At 49.3% G+C, this 16,555-nt stretch overlaps 1 protein-coding gene across 3 annotated transcripts in view; it reads left to right on the top strand.

Moving 5' to 3' along the window:
• The window catches only part of RALB (RAS like proto-oncogene B), a 34,704-nt gene extending 21,936 nt beyond the window's left edge, over positions 1–12,768 (top strand). For all 3 annotated transcript variants that reach the window (XM_080917592.1, XM_080917591.1, XM_080917593.1), the window contains exons 3-5: positions 4,342–4,550; positions 6,668–6,845; positions 11,345–12,768. In XM_080917592.1, the coding sequence (XP_080773718.1) occupies positions 4,342–4,550; positions 6,668–6,845; positions 11,345–11,464 (507 nt within the window). In that variant the 3' untranslated portion in view covers positions 11,465–12,768. The remainder of the gene's footprint in view (positions 1–4,341; positions 4,551–6,667; positions 6,846–11,344) is intronic.
• Positions 12,769–16,555: the final 3,787 nt, after the last annotated feature.

Here is a 16,555-nt window from a genome sequence, read left to right as displayed (position 1 = left end):
AAAGAAAGAAAGAAAGAAAGAAAGAAAGAAAGAAAGAAAGAAAGAAAGAAAGAAAGAAAGAAAGAAAGAAAGAAAGAAAGAAAGAAAGAAAGAAAAGGAAAATGTAAAATAACAAGCTGTGGTTTGGGGCACTTTCCGGTTGCTTTGATATTAAACCTTGACAAGAAGCAACTTAAAGGGAAAGGTTTCTGGGGCTCCCATATGTTCCGCTGTGAAGGCGTGGCAACAGGAGCAGGGGCTGTCTGGCCACGCCTCTACACGCGGAGCAGACCGGAAGTGAGGCAGGCTAGTAACTCCATGGCCCGCCTTCAGTCACCCACTTCCTCCTGGAAGGCTCCACTTCCTGAAATCTCCACAGCCTTACCAAACGGTGCCACCTCTTCTAATATTGTCCTTTGATTTATCAAAGTTTCACATGTTCCAAATTTTAATTCATATGTTTTATGTGTATTGGTTTTATGCCTGTGTGGATGTCTGTGCAGCACATATGTGTAGTACACACAGATGCCAGAAGAGGGCACCAGCTTCCCTGGAACTGGAGTTGTATACAGAAAGTTGAGCTGCCTTGTGGGTGCTGGGAATTGAACTCAGTTTTTCTGGAAGAACTCAACTGCTGAGCCATCTCTCCATCCCTGAAAGTTTTAAGTTTTAGTGAAGTCTAGTTTAGAGTGTGTGTGTGTGTGTGTGTGTGTGAGTGTGTGTGTAGAGGGGTGCACGTGTGTGTTTGACATGTGAGGTGCACGTGTGGAGGTCAGAGGAAAATTGCATGACTCAGTTTCTTTCTCCGCCATGTGAGCCCAGGGATGGAATTCACGTCAGACTCAGCGGCAAGCACCCTGCTGTCCTGAGCCGTCTCACTGCCCCGGGTTATTTCTTCTTTGTTACTTGTGCTTTGGTATTGTGGGGCCCAGGCTCACGGACGTTGTGCTGTGTGCATAAGAAGTCCAGTTACGCTCCCCACTTTATTTTCCAAGTGTTCTTGTCATTGCTTAGCTGTTATTTTTCTATGCCGTCTTGTTTACACGTGTGTGCCTGTGTCTGTGACATGAGTCACACGCCTTTGAAAGCCAGAGAGGCTTCTGGTCTGGAGCTTCGATGACAGACGGTTGTGAGCCGCCTTGTGTGGGTGCTGGGACCGGAACTCAGACCTGTGAGCCATCTCCTTCGCTTCCTTTGCAGAACCATTTTTCATTCTTTTTCTTCTCTCATTTTAGGGTTGGGGGAGTGGTGATACTAGTCATTAACCCTGGGGCCTCACACGGGCCAGCGTGGCACAGTGACACTGGGCTGTGCATACACCCAGCCTCTTCACATCTTTAGCTTCTTGCTTTTAGTTAACTCATTTATCTGGGGGGATAGAGAGACAGCTCAGTGGTTAGAAGTGTTGGCTGCTCTTCCAGAGGATTTGAATTCAGTTCCCAGCACCAACATGGCAGCTCGACATCTTCATGTAACTCCAGTTCAAGGGAATCCGGTACCCTCTTCCGGCCTCTGCAGTCACCGGCGCCCGAATGCGCGCGCGAGCACACACTCTCTTAAAAATAATAATTCAGACTAATTAATTAATTAATTTGCATGTTATATGTTTGAGCATTTTCCTGTGTGCCTGGTAGCCATGGCGACCAGTTGAAGGCATCAGATCTCATGGAAGATGAAGAAGAGCAGGAAATGCTATTAATCGTTGAGCCATCTCTCCAGTGCACATAATCTGTGTGGGTTGTAGTCAGTCTCCATTCTCCTGCCTTCCGAACCTCCACCTCACTTCCTGGTCCTAAAAAGACCCACCGAGGGCGTCATAGGGCTGGTGTATTTTGAGCCACACTATCATTACATTAGCTTGCTCAGGCTAGCCCCAAACCTAGCCTCACCAGTGCTAGACATGGCGGAGAGAACTCAGTGGGTAACACAATCACCATGCAAGTGTGGGAACCCTATTCTGAACCCCTAGAGCCCATGTCAAACCTGAACATAGTAGCATCTGAAACTCCAGTACTTCTACGGGAGATCAGGGTGCACACATACACAAACACACACACACACACACACACAAACACAGACACACAAACACACAGACACACACACACAAACATCACAAAACACACACAAACACACACACAAACACAGACACACACACACACACAGACACACACACATACACGCAAACACACACACACAAACACAGACACAAACACACAGACACACACACAAACATCACAAAACACACACAAACACACAGACACACAAACACACAGACACACACACACAAACATCACAAAATACACACACATACACACAAATCCACACATACACAAACATACACACACACATATAGACACACATGCTAAATAAATGTAATTAAAAAAATTTGAAAGGGACTGCATTTTATCAAAAACAGTTTGCTAAATTCTCATGAATGATTTAATTATTGTGTGTGCATCTTTATTACAAAAGTAAACATTTTGGGGGGGCTAATTTGTTTGTTTTTCTCTTTGGCAGCTTTTGAATTTGTTTTGTCTTTGTGGGATACATCCTTCTGTGCATAGGTACTAATCTCTCCTGTGCTAGTGACCTGCTGTAGGATGACACACTGGATGTCAGGATGCTATTCTGGACCCCCGGCGTGCCTTAGCGTTCCCTCTCTCCTTCTGCATTGTAGCATTCAGTTGTGTGGCCAACTGCAGTTGAGCATTTGGGTGGGCCTTCATCTTTGTGATGCCCTTTGGTGCCAACAGTGGCCTTGGTTTCTGGGCCAGCATTTCTGGAGATTAGATTCCTGGGAGCTAGATGTGGGGAGGGTCAGAGGATAAAGTAAACATTTTATCAGATGCTGGCAAATCTCTCCGTGGGATGGTTCTGGCCCCAAAGCCTGTGTGTCAGGGCAGCTCTTTCTCCCTCTCACCTGCTTTCTTTTCTCTCCCTCCTTTCTCTTGCCCACTAGTGAGGTGAGCATGTCTCCGTGCTGCCTTTGATGCTCTGTGAGATGGTAACGCCCCCATCCGTGTGTGTTAAAGAGGAACGCTTGCGTTGTGCTGTGCAGTGTCTCTTGGGAAATCTAATCTATCAGTTTTTTAAAACATGGATTCTGGATCTGAGTCATAGTTTAAAAAGGCCTTCTCTACTTCAAGGTAGTAAGGTGCTCACTGTGTCCACTTTCAGTGCTTGACTGGATTTACTTATTCATTTACATGTGTGTGCATGTTCATGTATGCAGATGCGTGTGGGGGTGTGCACACGCATGTGCGTGTACATGCTTGTGTGCCTACAGAGTCCAGAGAACGTCCCCAGGTAATGTTCCTCAGACATGGTCTACCTTGTCTTTGAGACAAGGCCTCTCATTGGCCTGGGACTCACTGGGTATGACCTTAGCTGGCCTTAGCTAGCCAGTGTCACCTGTCCTCGTGTCCCCGGGATGGGATTATAAACATGCAATATTACCATGTCTCACTTTTTTTTTTTAGATTAGTTTTTATTATTTTGAGTCACATGTCCTGGCGTGTAACTGTGTGGGTGTGTGCATAGGAGTGCAGGTGCTCATGCGTGTTGGGTGCACTGGATGTCCTGGAACCACCCAGTTCCGTGGCCTGAACTTGGGTCCTCTGGGAGAGCTAGACGTCCCCTTACCTGCTGCGCCCCCTCTCCAGCCTCTGGCTTTTGTTTGTTTCAAAAGTGGGATGTGGGGGTCGAACTCAGGTCTTTGTGCCTGGTGGCCAGCACTTGACGCACCAAACCATCCCCCCCACGTTGGTTTTATGCTATTCTCGGGCTCCTCTTGCCGGATTCCCTCTGGAATGAGTTTTATAGTTCTGCTCATTATAAATACAGGCTCTGAAGCCTCTCTTTTGCTGTCGTTAGTTTTATAATCTTACGCTGTATTGACAGTGATGTTACCAAGGGTTCTGCTCGGTGCTTGCCTTTCTCGTCTGTAAAATGGGGGCGGTCTGCCTGCACCCTGTTGTTGAAAGCTTTAAAAAAAATAGAGCTCAGATCTATCAAGAAAGGAAGGGTTCCCAAGCATGGTGGAGCACGCCTTTAATTCCAGCATTTGGAAGGCAGAGACAGGAGTCAGTAGATCAAGACTAGCCTGAGGCACAATAGTGTGATCCTGTCGAGGGAAGGGAGGGAGGGAGGGAGGGAGGGAGGGAGAGAGGGAGGGAGGGAAGGGAGGAAGGGAGGGAGGGAGGGAGGGAGGGAGGGAGGGAGGGAGGGAGAGAGGAAGAGAGGGGGGTTGTTTGTGTTCTTCAGTGTCTTTTCTGGGTGTAATAACTCTAGGCTCTTGGTGAATACAAAGCTGATTGTAGAACGGGGTGCCGACTGAACTCCCTAATTCTGACTGTCTCTCAGTTTGTAGAAGACTATGAGCCCACCAAAGCCGACAGTTACAGAAAGAAGGTGGTTCTCGACGGAGAAGAGGTTCAGATAGACATCCTGGACACGGCCGGCCAGGAGGACTACGCGGCCATCCGTGACAACTACTTCCGAAGTGGAGAAGGCTTTCTGCTCGTGTTCTCCATCACAGAGCATGAATCTTTCACCGCCACAGCTGAGTTCAGGTGTGCTTGGCCGGGGAGAGCCTGGCCCTGACGCTCCCTCCCGCCAGAAGGCCGGGGCTTTGAGGGGCCCGGGGTTGAGTGGGCTGCTGATGGTCGGGCTCTGGTGATAACTCTGCCATTCGGTTCTCTGAGTCTTGTTTGGTCTGCCATTGCTTTTGTTTCTTTGGGCACCCATGTTTTAGGATTTCTGCACACATATGTTTTAAAAGGTGTACTTATTTTTATGTATGTGTACTGGCGTTTTGCCTTGAACGTGGGTCCTCAGGAAGAGCAGCCAGTGTTCTTGACCACGGGGCCTTCTCTCCAGCCACTATATGAATGTGTGTGTGTGTGTGTGTGTGTAAGGGTCAACCTTCACTGTCTTCACTGTTCACATCATTGTTTGAGGTAGTGTCTTAAGTAGTGAGGTTGGCTGGTGAGCAAGCCCAAGGATCCTCCTGTTTCCACCTTCCCTGTGCCGAGAACACAGGGCCTGCTGCCAGCTGTCCTGTCTGACTCTTTCTATGTGGGTTCTTGGGAACAAGCTCTTAACTCGGCCATCTTCCCAGTTCCTTTTCTTCATCTTTAAGAATGTTTTTATTAGTATTTCTGTAGGGTACTGTGTTTGCACACGTGTGTGCATGTGTGTATGCATGTGTGCTCATGTGTGTGCACACACGTGTGTTCATGTGTGTGCATATGTGTGCTCACATGTGCGCACATGTGTGCATTTGTGTGTGCATGTGTGTGTACCTGTGTGTTCATGTGTGTGCACGTGTGTGAATGTATGTGCACATATGTGTGTTCATGTGTGTGTGCGTGGATGTGTATTTGTACTGCAGAAAATGTGTGGAAGTTGGGGAGGACTTGGGAAAGTCAGCTCTCCCCTGCCACATGGGTCCCAGGGATTGAAATCAGGTAGTGAGGCTTGGTGCCAAGCCCCCTTCCTAGCTGAGTCATCTTGATAGTGGCCAAGTTCTAACAGGTTCTTTCTTGTGGAGGTCAGATGACCGACCAAAGGTAAAGAGAGTCAGCTAAACATTTCCCAAGGTTTGGAAGGCGGCCTCGGTGAGCCAGGGAAATGGCAAGGGGGCAGGGAAGGCTGATGCTAAGGCGGGACACCTGGTCACGCCTGTGGTCTCTGGCTTGCTTTCTGCAGCTGCAGCGTGTGCACAGAGCTGTTGCCTCTGTAGATTTTTTTTTTTGAGCATTCAGGATATTTCTATGTGTATAGCATTTTTATGATCATAATCTGATTTTTCCACCATCCCGAAAATAAAACAGGACATACGTACACGCTGCCTTCTTTTCTCCCTGTGCCTGTATTGGAATTATTAAGCATTTTCTTGGGAGCTGTTGCTTTGAGTTTGATGGGGTTTTTTTGTTTGTTTGTTTGTTTGCTTGCTTGCTTGTTTGTTTTCTTTGTTGTTGTTGCTTTAAGTAGTGTCTCATGAAGCCCAGGTTAGCCTTAAAGTTACTATGTAGCTAAGATGACCATGAACTTCTGGTCTTCCTGTCTCCACTGAGTACTGGGTTTACAAGCATGCAGCACCACGCCTGTCTGTAGGGCGCTCTGAGGGAACTGGGGGCTCTGAGACTGCAGTGGAGGCTCCCTGCCAACCGGGCCACACCCCGAGATTCACAAAGGTTCCTTCCTGAACGTCCCTCTCCACCTTTTTCTTTTCCCCTGTTAATTGGGGGACCCTGTTGAGATTCAGACTCCTGACTTCCTGTGTAGACATCTCTTTATGAGTGTAGGGCAGAGAAATCTGCACCAGATGACCGTGGTGGAGGAAAGCCGAGGGCCAGCCTGGAGAAGCCACTGCCGGTAGAGACCCTTTTTGAAATCTCCCCAATGGAATGATTTGTTTTGTTCTTTAGCCGGGCTCTTTAGATGCTCTGTAAACGCTGAGGCTCACTGGCAGCTGACTTCACATGGTAGCTTTAAAACAAAACAAAGCACCGGCACACATACACACATACACGTGGAGGACTGAGGACAACCTGTGGGAGCCGGTTTTCACCACGCAGGGTGTAGATCAAACTCAGGTCATCAGGCTGTGTGGAGACACGCCCCCAGCTCAGTGCCTCAGCCTCTTCCCTTCTTAACCACACTGTTTTTTGTGCACCATCCCCAGGGAACAGATCCTCCGAGTCAAGGCCGAGGAGGACAAAATCCCACTATTGGTCGTGGGCAACAAGTCTGACCTGGAGGAGCGGAGGCAGGTGCCTGTGGATGAGGCCCGAGGCAAAGCAGAAGAGTGGGGTGTGCAGTATGTGGAGACATCCGCGAAGACGCGCGCCAACGTGGACAAGGTAGCGTGAGTTCTGGGTGTGTGTGTGTGTGTGTGTGTGTGTGTGTGTGTGTGTGTGTGTGTGTGTAGGGGTATGCACACATGTGAATGTAGGTACTTATGGAAGCAAGAAGAGGTCATAGAATCCCCTGGAGCTGTTGGAGGTAGTTGTGAGCTGTGTGATGTGGGTACTGGGAACTGACTGAGGTCTTCTGCAAGAGTGGCACCTCTCCTGACCAATCAGCCACTGCGGCTGCTGCCACCACTGCCCCGCCTTTTCCTCCGCCTCTTCCTCCTGCTCCTTTCTTCCTCTTCTTCCTCCTCTTTCTCCTCTTCCTTCTCTTTCTCTTCCTCCTCCTCCCCCTTTTTTCTTTTTGACAGGGATTCATAACACCCCCAGTCTAGCCTCAAGCTTGGGTACGTGGGCAGTGGTGACTTTGGACTTCCGGTCCCCCTGCTAGTGCTGGCATTACAGACTAGGTTCACTACAGTTGGCATGTCATTTTCTGTTTTGTTCACCTTTTTTGTCTTTTTGATAGTCACACACAGGCTAGCCTAGATCTTCATATATAGCGGAGGAGAACCTTGAACTTCTGACCTCCCAGCCTCCAGCCCTCTCCCTCGCAGTGCTGGAATGACAGGTGTGCACCATAGTGCCCGGTTTCTGCAGTGCTAGGGACAGAACCCAGGGTTGTACTCAAATGACCACCCGCTGGTTTTCGCTCTTACATCACAGTTCAGTGATGTTAAACGCAGTTGAAGTTCGGGCCTCACAGCTGAACCTCACTCCGTTTTCACAGGCTATGGTGTGGGCTCTTACTTCACATCCTGGGCTTGAGAAATCAGCGCAGAGCCGGGGCGGGCAGAAGGGCTGTGTCTGCACCCAGTTATGCTCAGCCACAGATCTCTGAACCTCTTCTCTGTCTCAGTCCACACTGTGGCCCAGGCTCGTGCTATGGGATGTCACTTCCCCTTTGTCCCCTACCAGGGAGAGCTGTTTGGCTAGCTGCTTCTGGAGGGAGGCTGAGTGCTCCCAAAGGAGCACTAGGACCCGGCTGTAAGCAGGGGTCAGTGCTCTCTGTGGCCTGGGGCACAATGACTTGTGTTCCGTCATCCACTGTTCTTGGTTATCATGTGGGTCCCAGGGAACTGAATTCAAGTTGCCAGGCTTAGCAGCAAGTTTCTTATCCACTGCACCATTTCCCTGGCTCACTCTGTCTATCTGTCTGCCTGCCTATTATCTATCCATCCATCCATCCATCCATCCATCCATCCATCCATCCATCCATCCTTCCATCCATCCATCCATCCATCCATCCATCCATCCTTCCATCCATCCATCCATCCATCCATCCTTCCATCCATCCATCCATCCATCCATCCTTCCATCCATCCATCCATCCTTCCATCCATCCATCCATCCTTCCATCCATCCATCCATCCTTCCATCCATCCATCCATCCTTCCATCCATCCATCCATCCATCCATCCTTCCATCCATCCATCCATCCATCCATCCATCCATCCTTCCATCCATCCATCCATCCATCCATCCATCCATCCATCCATCCTTCCATCCATCCATCCATCCATCCATCCTTCCATCCATCCATCCATCCTTCCATCCATCCATCCATCCTTCCATCCATCCATCCATCCTTCCATCCATCCATCCATCCTTCCATCCATCCATCCATCCATCCATCCTTCCATCCATCCATCCATCCTTCCATCCATCCATCCATCCTTCCATCCACCCATCCTTCTGTCATCTGTCTATTGAGACAAGGTCTCATGCTCTGACTGACCTGGAGTTCTCATGTAAGAAGTGGACCATCACCCCTGATTTAAGGTGTCAGGGTAGAACTCAGGGCTACACGTATGACTGACAAGCAGTCTCCCAGTAGCCACGTCCCAGCATCTGCATTTTCCTTTTTTTTCAATATTTATTTATGTTATGTATAAGAGTCACTGTCACTGTCTTCAGACACACCAGAAGAGGGCATCGGATCCCATTACAGATGGTTGAGCCACCATGTGGTTGCTGGGAATTGAACTCAGGACCTCTGGAAGAGCAGTCAGTGTTCTTAATTGCTGAGCCATCTCTCCTGACCTTTCTTTCTCTTTCTTTCTTTCTTTCTCTTTCTTTCTTTCTTTCTTTCTTTCTTTCTTTCTTTCTTTCTTTCTTTCTCTTTCTTTCTTTTTCTTTCTTTCTTTCTTTCTTTCTCTTTCTTTTTCTTTCTTTCTTTCTTTTCTTTCTCTCTTTCTTTCTTCCTTCCTTCCTTCCTTCCTTCCTTCTTTCTTTCTTTCTGATTTACTTAGCATCTGCATTTTCTTTACATTGTTATCTGAACTCTCACGTTGCTTCTTGGGATGCTCAGACTTCTGTTTCTTTTCTATCAGTTTCCCAGCTGAGGGAAACATGGGGCATTCAGCTCTGGAGGAGTGGGTGCACATTTGAGACGAGGTGCACTGCTGGCTGGTCACTTCTTCCCATGCCTGGCCTGAGGCTTTATGTTTTAAAAACCCAGAAGGCTGTCTGGTCATAGTAGCACAGGCCTTTGATCCCACTACTCAGAAGGCAGAGGCAGGCAGATTTCTGTGAGTTCAGTGCCAACATGAAAATGCTGATGTTGTGTTTTGAGGGGCTTAGAATCATCTCTCTGGGATCTCATGGGGGGCGGGAGCACATGGTCATCTCTCCCTCCTCTCCTTGGACAACCTTTGACCTGCAGGTAAGATCCAGCAGGAACTTGTACTGGGTAGTAAGTTTTCTTCAGTAAACACTTCCTTTCAGAGAGGCTGTGGGGACACTCAGCCCAGGCACAGTGCAGGATATTCCCACAGGCCTCCCTGCCTTTTACCACATGATGAAACCAAAGTCTGTGGTTTGGACTCATGGCTGTGCTAACAAAACTGGGGTTGAGCTCAGGCAGAGACACTGGGGTTTCCTTCCCGGTGCCTAGGGTTTATGGTAAGCTCATACGAGTGCCATCCCAGGAAAGCTATCTGGTTTTGCTTTGTTTCTGAAACAGTACTTTGTGTATCCCGGGCTAGGTTCAAATTCATTGTATAGTCAAGCTGGCCTTGAACTTTGAACCTTTCTAGACCCGTGACATCACACATGACTTGTCTGTCTCTCTTTTCTCTCCCCCCCTCTCTCTTTGTTAGTTTTAACTTTTTTATTAAAAAGAAATGACAGGGTCTCTTCTACTGTAGGCTAACCTGTAGCTCAATACATAGCTGAGGAGGACTTTGAACTCCTGACCCTGCCTCCTGTGTTCTAGGATAACAGGTGTGCACCACATGCCTGGTTTATGGGGTACTGGAGATCCCCCGGGGCCATGCTCTGCCACCCCAGCCCCAGCCCGTGCTCTTCCCCTTGGCTTGTCTCTGAGAATCAGTGGAGATGGAAAAGCCAGTGTTGTTTGTCCTGGTTCCAGTTTCTGTGGGAAATCTCCAGTGTGTCTTTGCAGGGAGCACATTTTATCTGGCCGGGTTTAATCAGTCCCTTGGTGATCATTGGTTACAGAGGGCGAAACCCAAACCGTGACAAACGATAATGCCTGTGGAGATAGCGCGAAGTGGCTCATCCTTTTGATAAAATTCCTCTTGGCAGTGGGGTGGGGTGAAGGGTGGAATGGGGCTGGGGGGGGCTGGGGGTGCGTGAGGAGGAACACTGGGCTAAGGCTTCTCTTTCCTGCTGCCCCAACTCTCCAGTTCAGGAGCTGCCTTCCTCGTTCCTGCCCCTGGTTCCCCACATTTGTTCTTGGTGGCTGTCAGAGTAGGGTTTGGGGAGGGGCAAACCATTTATAATGGCACTGTAGCCTTTGCAGTGACATGGGACAAAGCAGAGACTCGCCCTTTATTTGTTTTCTGTGTGTATGTGTTCATACCATTACATGTGTGTAGAGGTGAGAGAACGTGTGCACACATAGGTCTCAAGTACTGCATCATGCTTAGTGGCAAGGGACTGTACCTGGTGAGCCTTTACCTTTCTGAAAAAGGACGTGTAGACTCTCAGGTGATGACCCTCCGAGTGTTTGAGTCTCACACACCATCTAGAACCTACAAAAGCATAGGTTACCCGTATTGTATAATTACGAAAAGCTCCGGCGGACGGCGACAGGCTCTTCCTGTCCGTGACAGCCGTGTGGAACAGCAGAGTTCTTCTTCTGGGAGAGGGGAGGGTTTCATTAAAGCAGAGTCTCAGTGCTCTGGATGCTTTGTAATGAGACAGGCTCCTAAACATAAGCTTGGGGGCTAGAGATGGACTTAGTCGACAGAACTCATCACCAATGTCACGGAGCCTGGCCCCGTGGTGCGTGGGAGAACCAGCATTCATGGCCATGCACAGCTGGTTGAGGCCAGCTTGGGCTACAGGAGAGCCTCTCTGAATGAATGAATGAATGGATGAATGAATGAATGAATGAATGCACATTTGGACTATGTGTCACTGGAGCTGTTTGTCAGCCACTATGTGGTCCCTCCTTATTCTTCCCTCTTCCCTCCCACTGCCAGGTGTTCTTTGATCTGATGAGAGAAATCCGGGCAAAAAAGATGTCGGAAAACAAGGACAAGAACGGCAGGAAAAGCAGCAAGAGCAAGAAGAGTTTCAAAGAGCGATGCTGCTTGCTGTGAGCAGGCTGTGGACAGCGGAACGGGCCACACTGCAGCGCGGTGTGAGCCCGAGGTGGCCCTGCTGGCCCCCGCTCTCCACAGCTGCATTCACTATCACTTCCTGAGATGGGACAGATGTCCGTGCGTCAGTGGCTGGCAGAGAAAGTCACCTTTGTCTGTGTGATGCATCCGTTAACTTTGCCAGGAGCTTGGAGAGTCTGCGTCCCCCCAAACCGTGACCGCCACCAGCTCTAGGGTCATAGTGCTGGAGACCAGAATTCTGAGTTGTGATGACAAGAAAGAGTATTTGCCACAGCGGCCCATTCCCCCTGTTCTAGGACACGGTCTTCTTTTGTTGGAAAATTAAAATGCTTCACATTAGCAGGACATGGTGGTGCTCCTACAGTCCCAGAACTCCAGAAGGTAAGGCAGGGAGGGTAGCCTGAGCCCAAGGCCAGCCTGGGCTACCTAAAAAGACCCTGTCTCGAAAAGAAAAGAGAATTAACATCTTATTAGAGTTTTTGAAAGAGGGTCTCTGGCAAGACTCCTCGCCAGTTCTTATCAGTTTAGAAGTGGACAGGAAAATAAAAATGCTAAGCTCAGGTAACACTGAAAAAAGCCAAAACAATCTGTTTCTCTTCCTTTTTAAAAGATAAACTTCTGTAGCTTCGAAGCAGAGTTACAAGGACGAACTTCACCTGGGCCAGACAGGCTGAACCAAGCTTCCTGGCGTTTGTACAGATAGCGGGACACTTCATATTTAAATGCCAGCCAGGTGCTGGCTGTGGGCTTCTCCTCAGCACCCGTACTTAGTCAGGAAACTGGGGGGGCAGGCCTGCACCCCATAGTGAGTTTGCTTTTTCTGACTGGGCATTCCATGTCTCACCTGCCATAGGCCTGTTCATTTTCTTCTGAAAAATGTGACCAGTTCAAATTGTGTCCCAGAACATGGGGCCGGCGCCTGCTACCTCTGCGGACTCCTGGTGACTCTTAATTTAGCAGAAGAGGGGAAGGCTCAGAAGGGCCATCTCCTGTGGCTCTGGGCCGCTGGTTCTGGTGGCACTGGGATGAGCCAGGTCTCAGAGGCGCACACCCACTCTCTGTGTAAGGGGACCCTGGGACATGGGATGCCACTGAGCACACACACTCCTCCCATTTTCCGGAAGTGAACATTTCATGTTCCGGTGCCGAATGTGAATGTGGGCGGGGAGAGCGGTAGCCCTGCGGATAGATATTTTTACAGAGGTTACGGGGACTGAGGTCTGATCCCTGGAAACTGATCTTGTGTCACTTCCAAAGAATCATAGGCTTTTTTGAATAAAAAAAAAATTTACACTTTTCAGTATTTAGCGGTTACTCGTTCTTGGCAGAGATGCTGCGGCATCAAACGTTGCTTCGGTGAATCCCCACGGGCTGGGAAACACAAGTATAAATACAGGCAATCACTGTAGCTTCATCTCTCCTGAGGGAGACATTTTCACTCTTCACAGATGAAACACTGAAGATAATCACACTCGAGCGCTAACACACGGCCCTGCCAATTAAAGATTTCGCTGACATAAAGCTGTCCATGTGGGAGAGATGAGTCGGGCAGAGCAGTTTCTCCACAAGCACCACACCTGGGTTTGAATTCCCACGCGTGTCAGACGCAGGGTGTGGCCATGCGCACGCCTGTCACCAGAGTGCGGTGGAGTGGATGGAGGCAGGAGTATCGCTGGCACTGGCTGGTTGCTAGGCAGTCACCGGGTTCAGTGGAGGCCAAGTCTCAGAGGAAGAAGGTGGGTGTGCTAGAGCACTATGGCTCGATGAGTAAACATGCCACACACCTGTGCTACCCGGACACACGTGTAAAGTGTTACAGATAACTACACTGCCTATTCAGTGCACCCATTTCCACCGACAGAAATGTGCTTGGTAGGCCTGCACGGGCTCATTTGCATGTACGAGTGCTCACATGGTAGGCCTGCACGGGCTCATTTGCATGTACGCATGCTCACATGGTAGGCCTGCACGGGCACAGCCTCCACCGTGTGCTATGGGAATCAGTGGGCACACTTTGGGGAATCGGTTCTCGCCTTCCACCTTTGCATGGGTTCCAGGGATCAAACTCGGGCCATCAGACTTGTTAGGCAAACACTTTTACACACTGAACGGTCTCACCGGGCAGAAACCGACTTAATGCAGGCTGGCAGGATGGCTCATTGGGTAAAGGAGCTTGCCACCAAAACCTGACAAGCTGAGTTCAGTCTCCGCGGTCCACATGCATGAAGGACAGACTGACCCTAAACACATGTGCTGTGGCATGCATGTACTCATACATAGATGTGTGCACATGCACACACACACACACACACACACACACTAAAAGCAAAACAAGTTTAGATGAGTATTTAAGTGAAATGACAAAGCTGAAGCACACAGTTCCTGTGCGGACAAGAGAGCTTTATGCTAATAAGCGTCACTCATGCTTAGCAGGTGTGACTTACACACAAACCTGCTGAGCCGAATCCTGTCACTGGAAACCATTTAGAAGGAGGGTGTGTTCCCAAAAGTTGTCCTCTGTTGCGGTTGCATGCATGCAGGCAGTATGAGTGCGTTAGATTTTATTTATGTGAGTGTGTGTATGTGTGTGTGTGCACCCTTGCCTGGATGTGTGTGTGTGTGTGTGTGCACCCTTGCCTGGATGTGTGTGTGTGTGTGTGTGTGTGTGTGCACCCTTGCCTGGATGTGTGTGTGTGTGCTGTCCCGTGCATGTTGCATGCTTAACTGTATGTATATGCTCACCTGTTTTTGCTCAATACCATGGCTTTCCAAGGATGTTACAATTTTTTAAAGTCTTTGTGTGTGATGTGGGTGTGCATACGTACACGCTTGTGAGTGCAGGTATGCATGTGCCACTTCATGCATGCGCAGGTCAGAAGTTATGGCTCTCGGGTCTTACGCTTTGTTTTGAGGCAGAGATACGTGTTGCTGCTGTGTACCCCAGGTTAGCAGCCCAGTTGTTTCAGGGGTTCTTCTGTGTCCACCCCCGCTCTGCACAAGCACACTGGGGTTACAGGTGTGCTCCTGCTTCCCGTGGCTTCTTGGATTCGACTTGGGTCTTCACACTCGTGTGACAAGCACACTCCCCATTAACCAAAATAACTGCCTCCTGCCCCGTGTAAAGCTTTGGAAAACTGTATTTCCAGAGCTGATCTTACTTAATTTTGAAGTGATTTTTTTTTTCTTTTGGTTCTTGATTCTAAGAATCAAGGATCTCGTGGCGTCCAGTTGGCAGCCATACCCGAGGAGGGAAGAGAGTTCGTTAGGAGCTCAGAGAACCTATGTGGAGCTTTCAGAATATTGGGGTGAATGAGTAAAAAGCCAACCATGGTTGCTGAGTACCCCTAAGGGTATAAGCCCTGCACTGGGGTCCCTCCTGCCTTACCCCCACCTTTCCTGAATATTCCAGCAATGCACATGACGCGTGTCACCTAGTCACCTCACACGCTCTCCCTCAGGACTTTTCACTGTTACACCGACCTTGTTGCTTGACTATTTTATGCATGTCTGTAATGAGTTCTGCTTACTGCCCCGTCTACACTGCGTTCTCCTTACCCCCCCCCCGTGCATTCTGCTTACTCCCCCTTGACGCTCATCATTATCATCCCAGTCCTCCCCCACTTTTCCCTACCCGCCCTTTGCTCTGCTTCATGACTTTGGCCTTGTTTTCTGTCCCATGCGACCATCTGTGTGAGCACTGGAGCTATGCACTGGAGCTGGTGTCACCAGTGGACACAGGACTGAAGGCAAAGACTCTGCTCTCCTGCGTCTGGCAGCCAATAGTAGGGCAGTGAAGATGGGTCCACCCACCCCAACCCCAAACTCCACCTACCTCTCTCTGATCTTTTTTTTTTTTTTTTTTTTTTTTTTTTTTGAGGCAGGGTCTCACAGTGTAGTTCAGGCTAGCCTGGAACTATGTGTTGAGATTCACCTGCCTCTACCTCTCAGGTTGTGGGGCTAAAGGTATGAGCCACGACTCCAGCCCCCTGCCTAACTGCTGACAGGCCGGCCCACGCAGACTCAGCATCCGTAAGAGCAGCCTGGACTTCCAGATCACAGCTGTTGTCTCTACGCCGGAAGATGGCATTTGGAAGCCCCTTTCCGCACCCCAGAGAGTTAGAAGGGTTTGCTGTATGTCTCTTATTTAAGGTGGAGTCTTATTGTCTGATCTTGAACTCACTCTGTCACCAGGCTGACCTTGAACTCAGAGAAGGCTTCCAAGTGTTGGGGGTGAAGGCATGGGCCACCAACTGGCTCAAGTCTTCTTAATGCTTCATTGGAGACACTGACACTCAGGATTTGTCCTGGTTTCGTTTTTTCCAGCAACTGTTTCTTCTTGGCAGACCAGGTGGAGGGACTGCTGACTGGTCGTTCATCTTGACCAAGGGCGCCATGACAACCCTTTGAGCCAGAGCTTGATTTGCAGTGGTTCGGACATCGACTTCAACTGAGGATGCCTTGGCCCCCTTTTCTCTGTCTGCCCACAGGCGGAGAGCTGATTACCCGTCTGCAGTGTATGCTTGGGATCTCTTCTTCCTCCTAACCCTTTTTGCTGTTTTGTGTGTGTTCTGAGATGGGTTCATGCAGCCCAGGCCTGGCTCAGACTCTGAGACTCTCCTGCCTCTTATCTGCCGAGTACTGAGGGTAAAACCATGGCTGGCTTATTCTGTAAGTAGCTGAAGATGACTTTGAATTACTGATTCTCTTGCCTCCACCCACCAAGTGCTACTAATACAGATGTGCCCCGCTATACTGGGTTTGTGCGGTGCCGGGCATGGAAGCCAGGGCTTCCCACACACCTGCAAACAACCTACCACATCCCCATCTTGCCCCCCAGTAATTCCTGTGTATTTTCAGTTAGAAATGCTGCAGCTAGAAATGCTCTCCTAAAAAATCTGATCTACTCAGATGTGAAACAGTATAATTTTAAACTTATCGCACAAACGTAAGGACAGAGTGCTACCACCCCTCGAGTCAAACCTTGGTCTGGGTGTGGATTTGGAGACAGGATGGTCTTGACCCATGGTGCACTTTCACTTCTGCATAAAGGCAAACGGAGAGGGTGAGAGG

This window comes from Micromys minutus (assembly GCF_963924665.1).
Source record: "Micromys minutus genome assembly, chromosome: 6".
Classification (NCBI taxonomy): Eukaryota; Metazoa; Chordata; class Mammalia; order Rodentia; family Muridae; genus Micromys; species Micromys minutus.
Note: the sequence above shows the minus strand (reverse complement) of the source record. Positions and strands in the feature narration are given on the sequence as shown.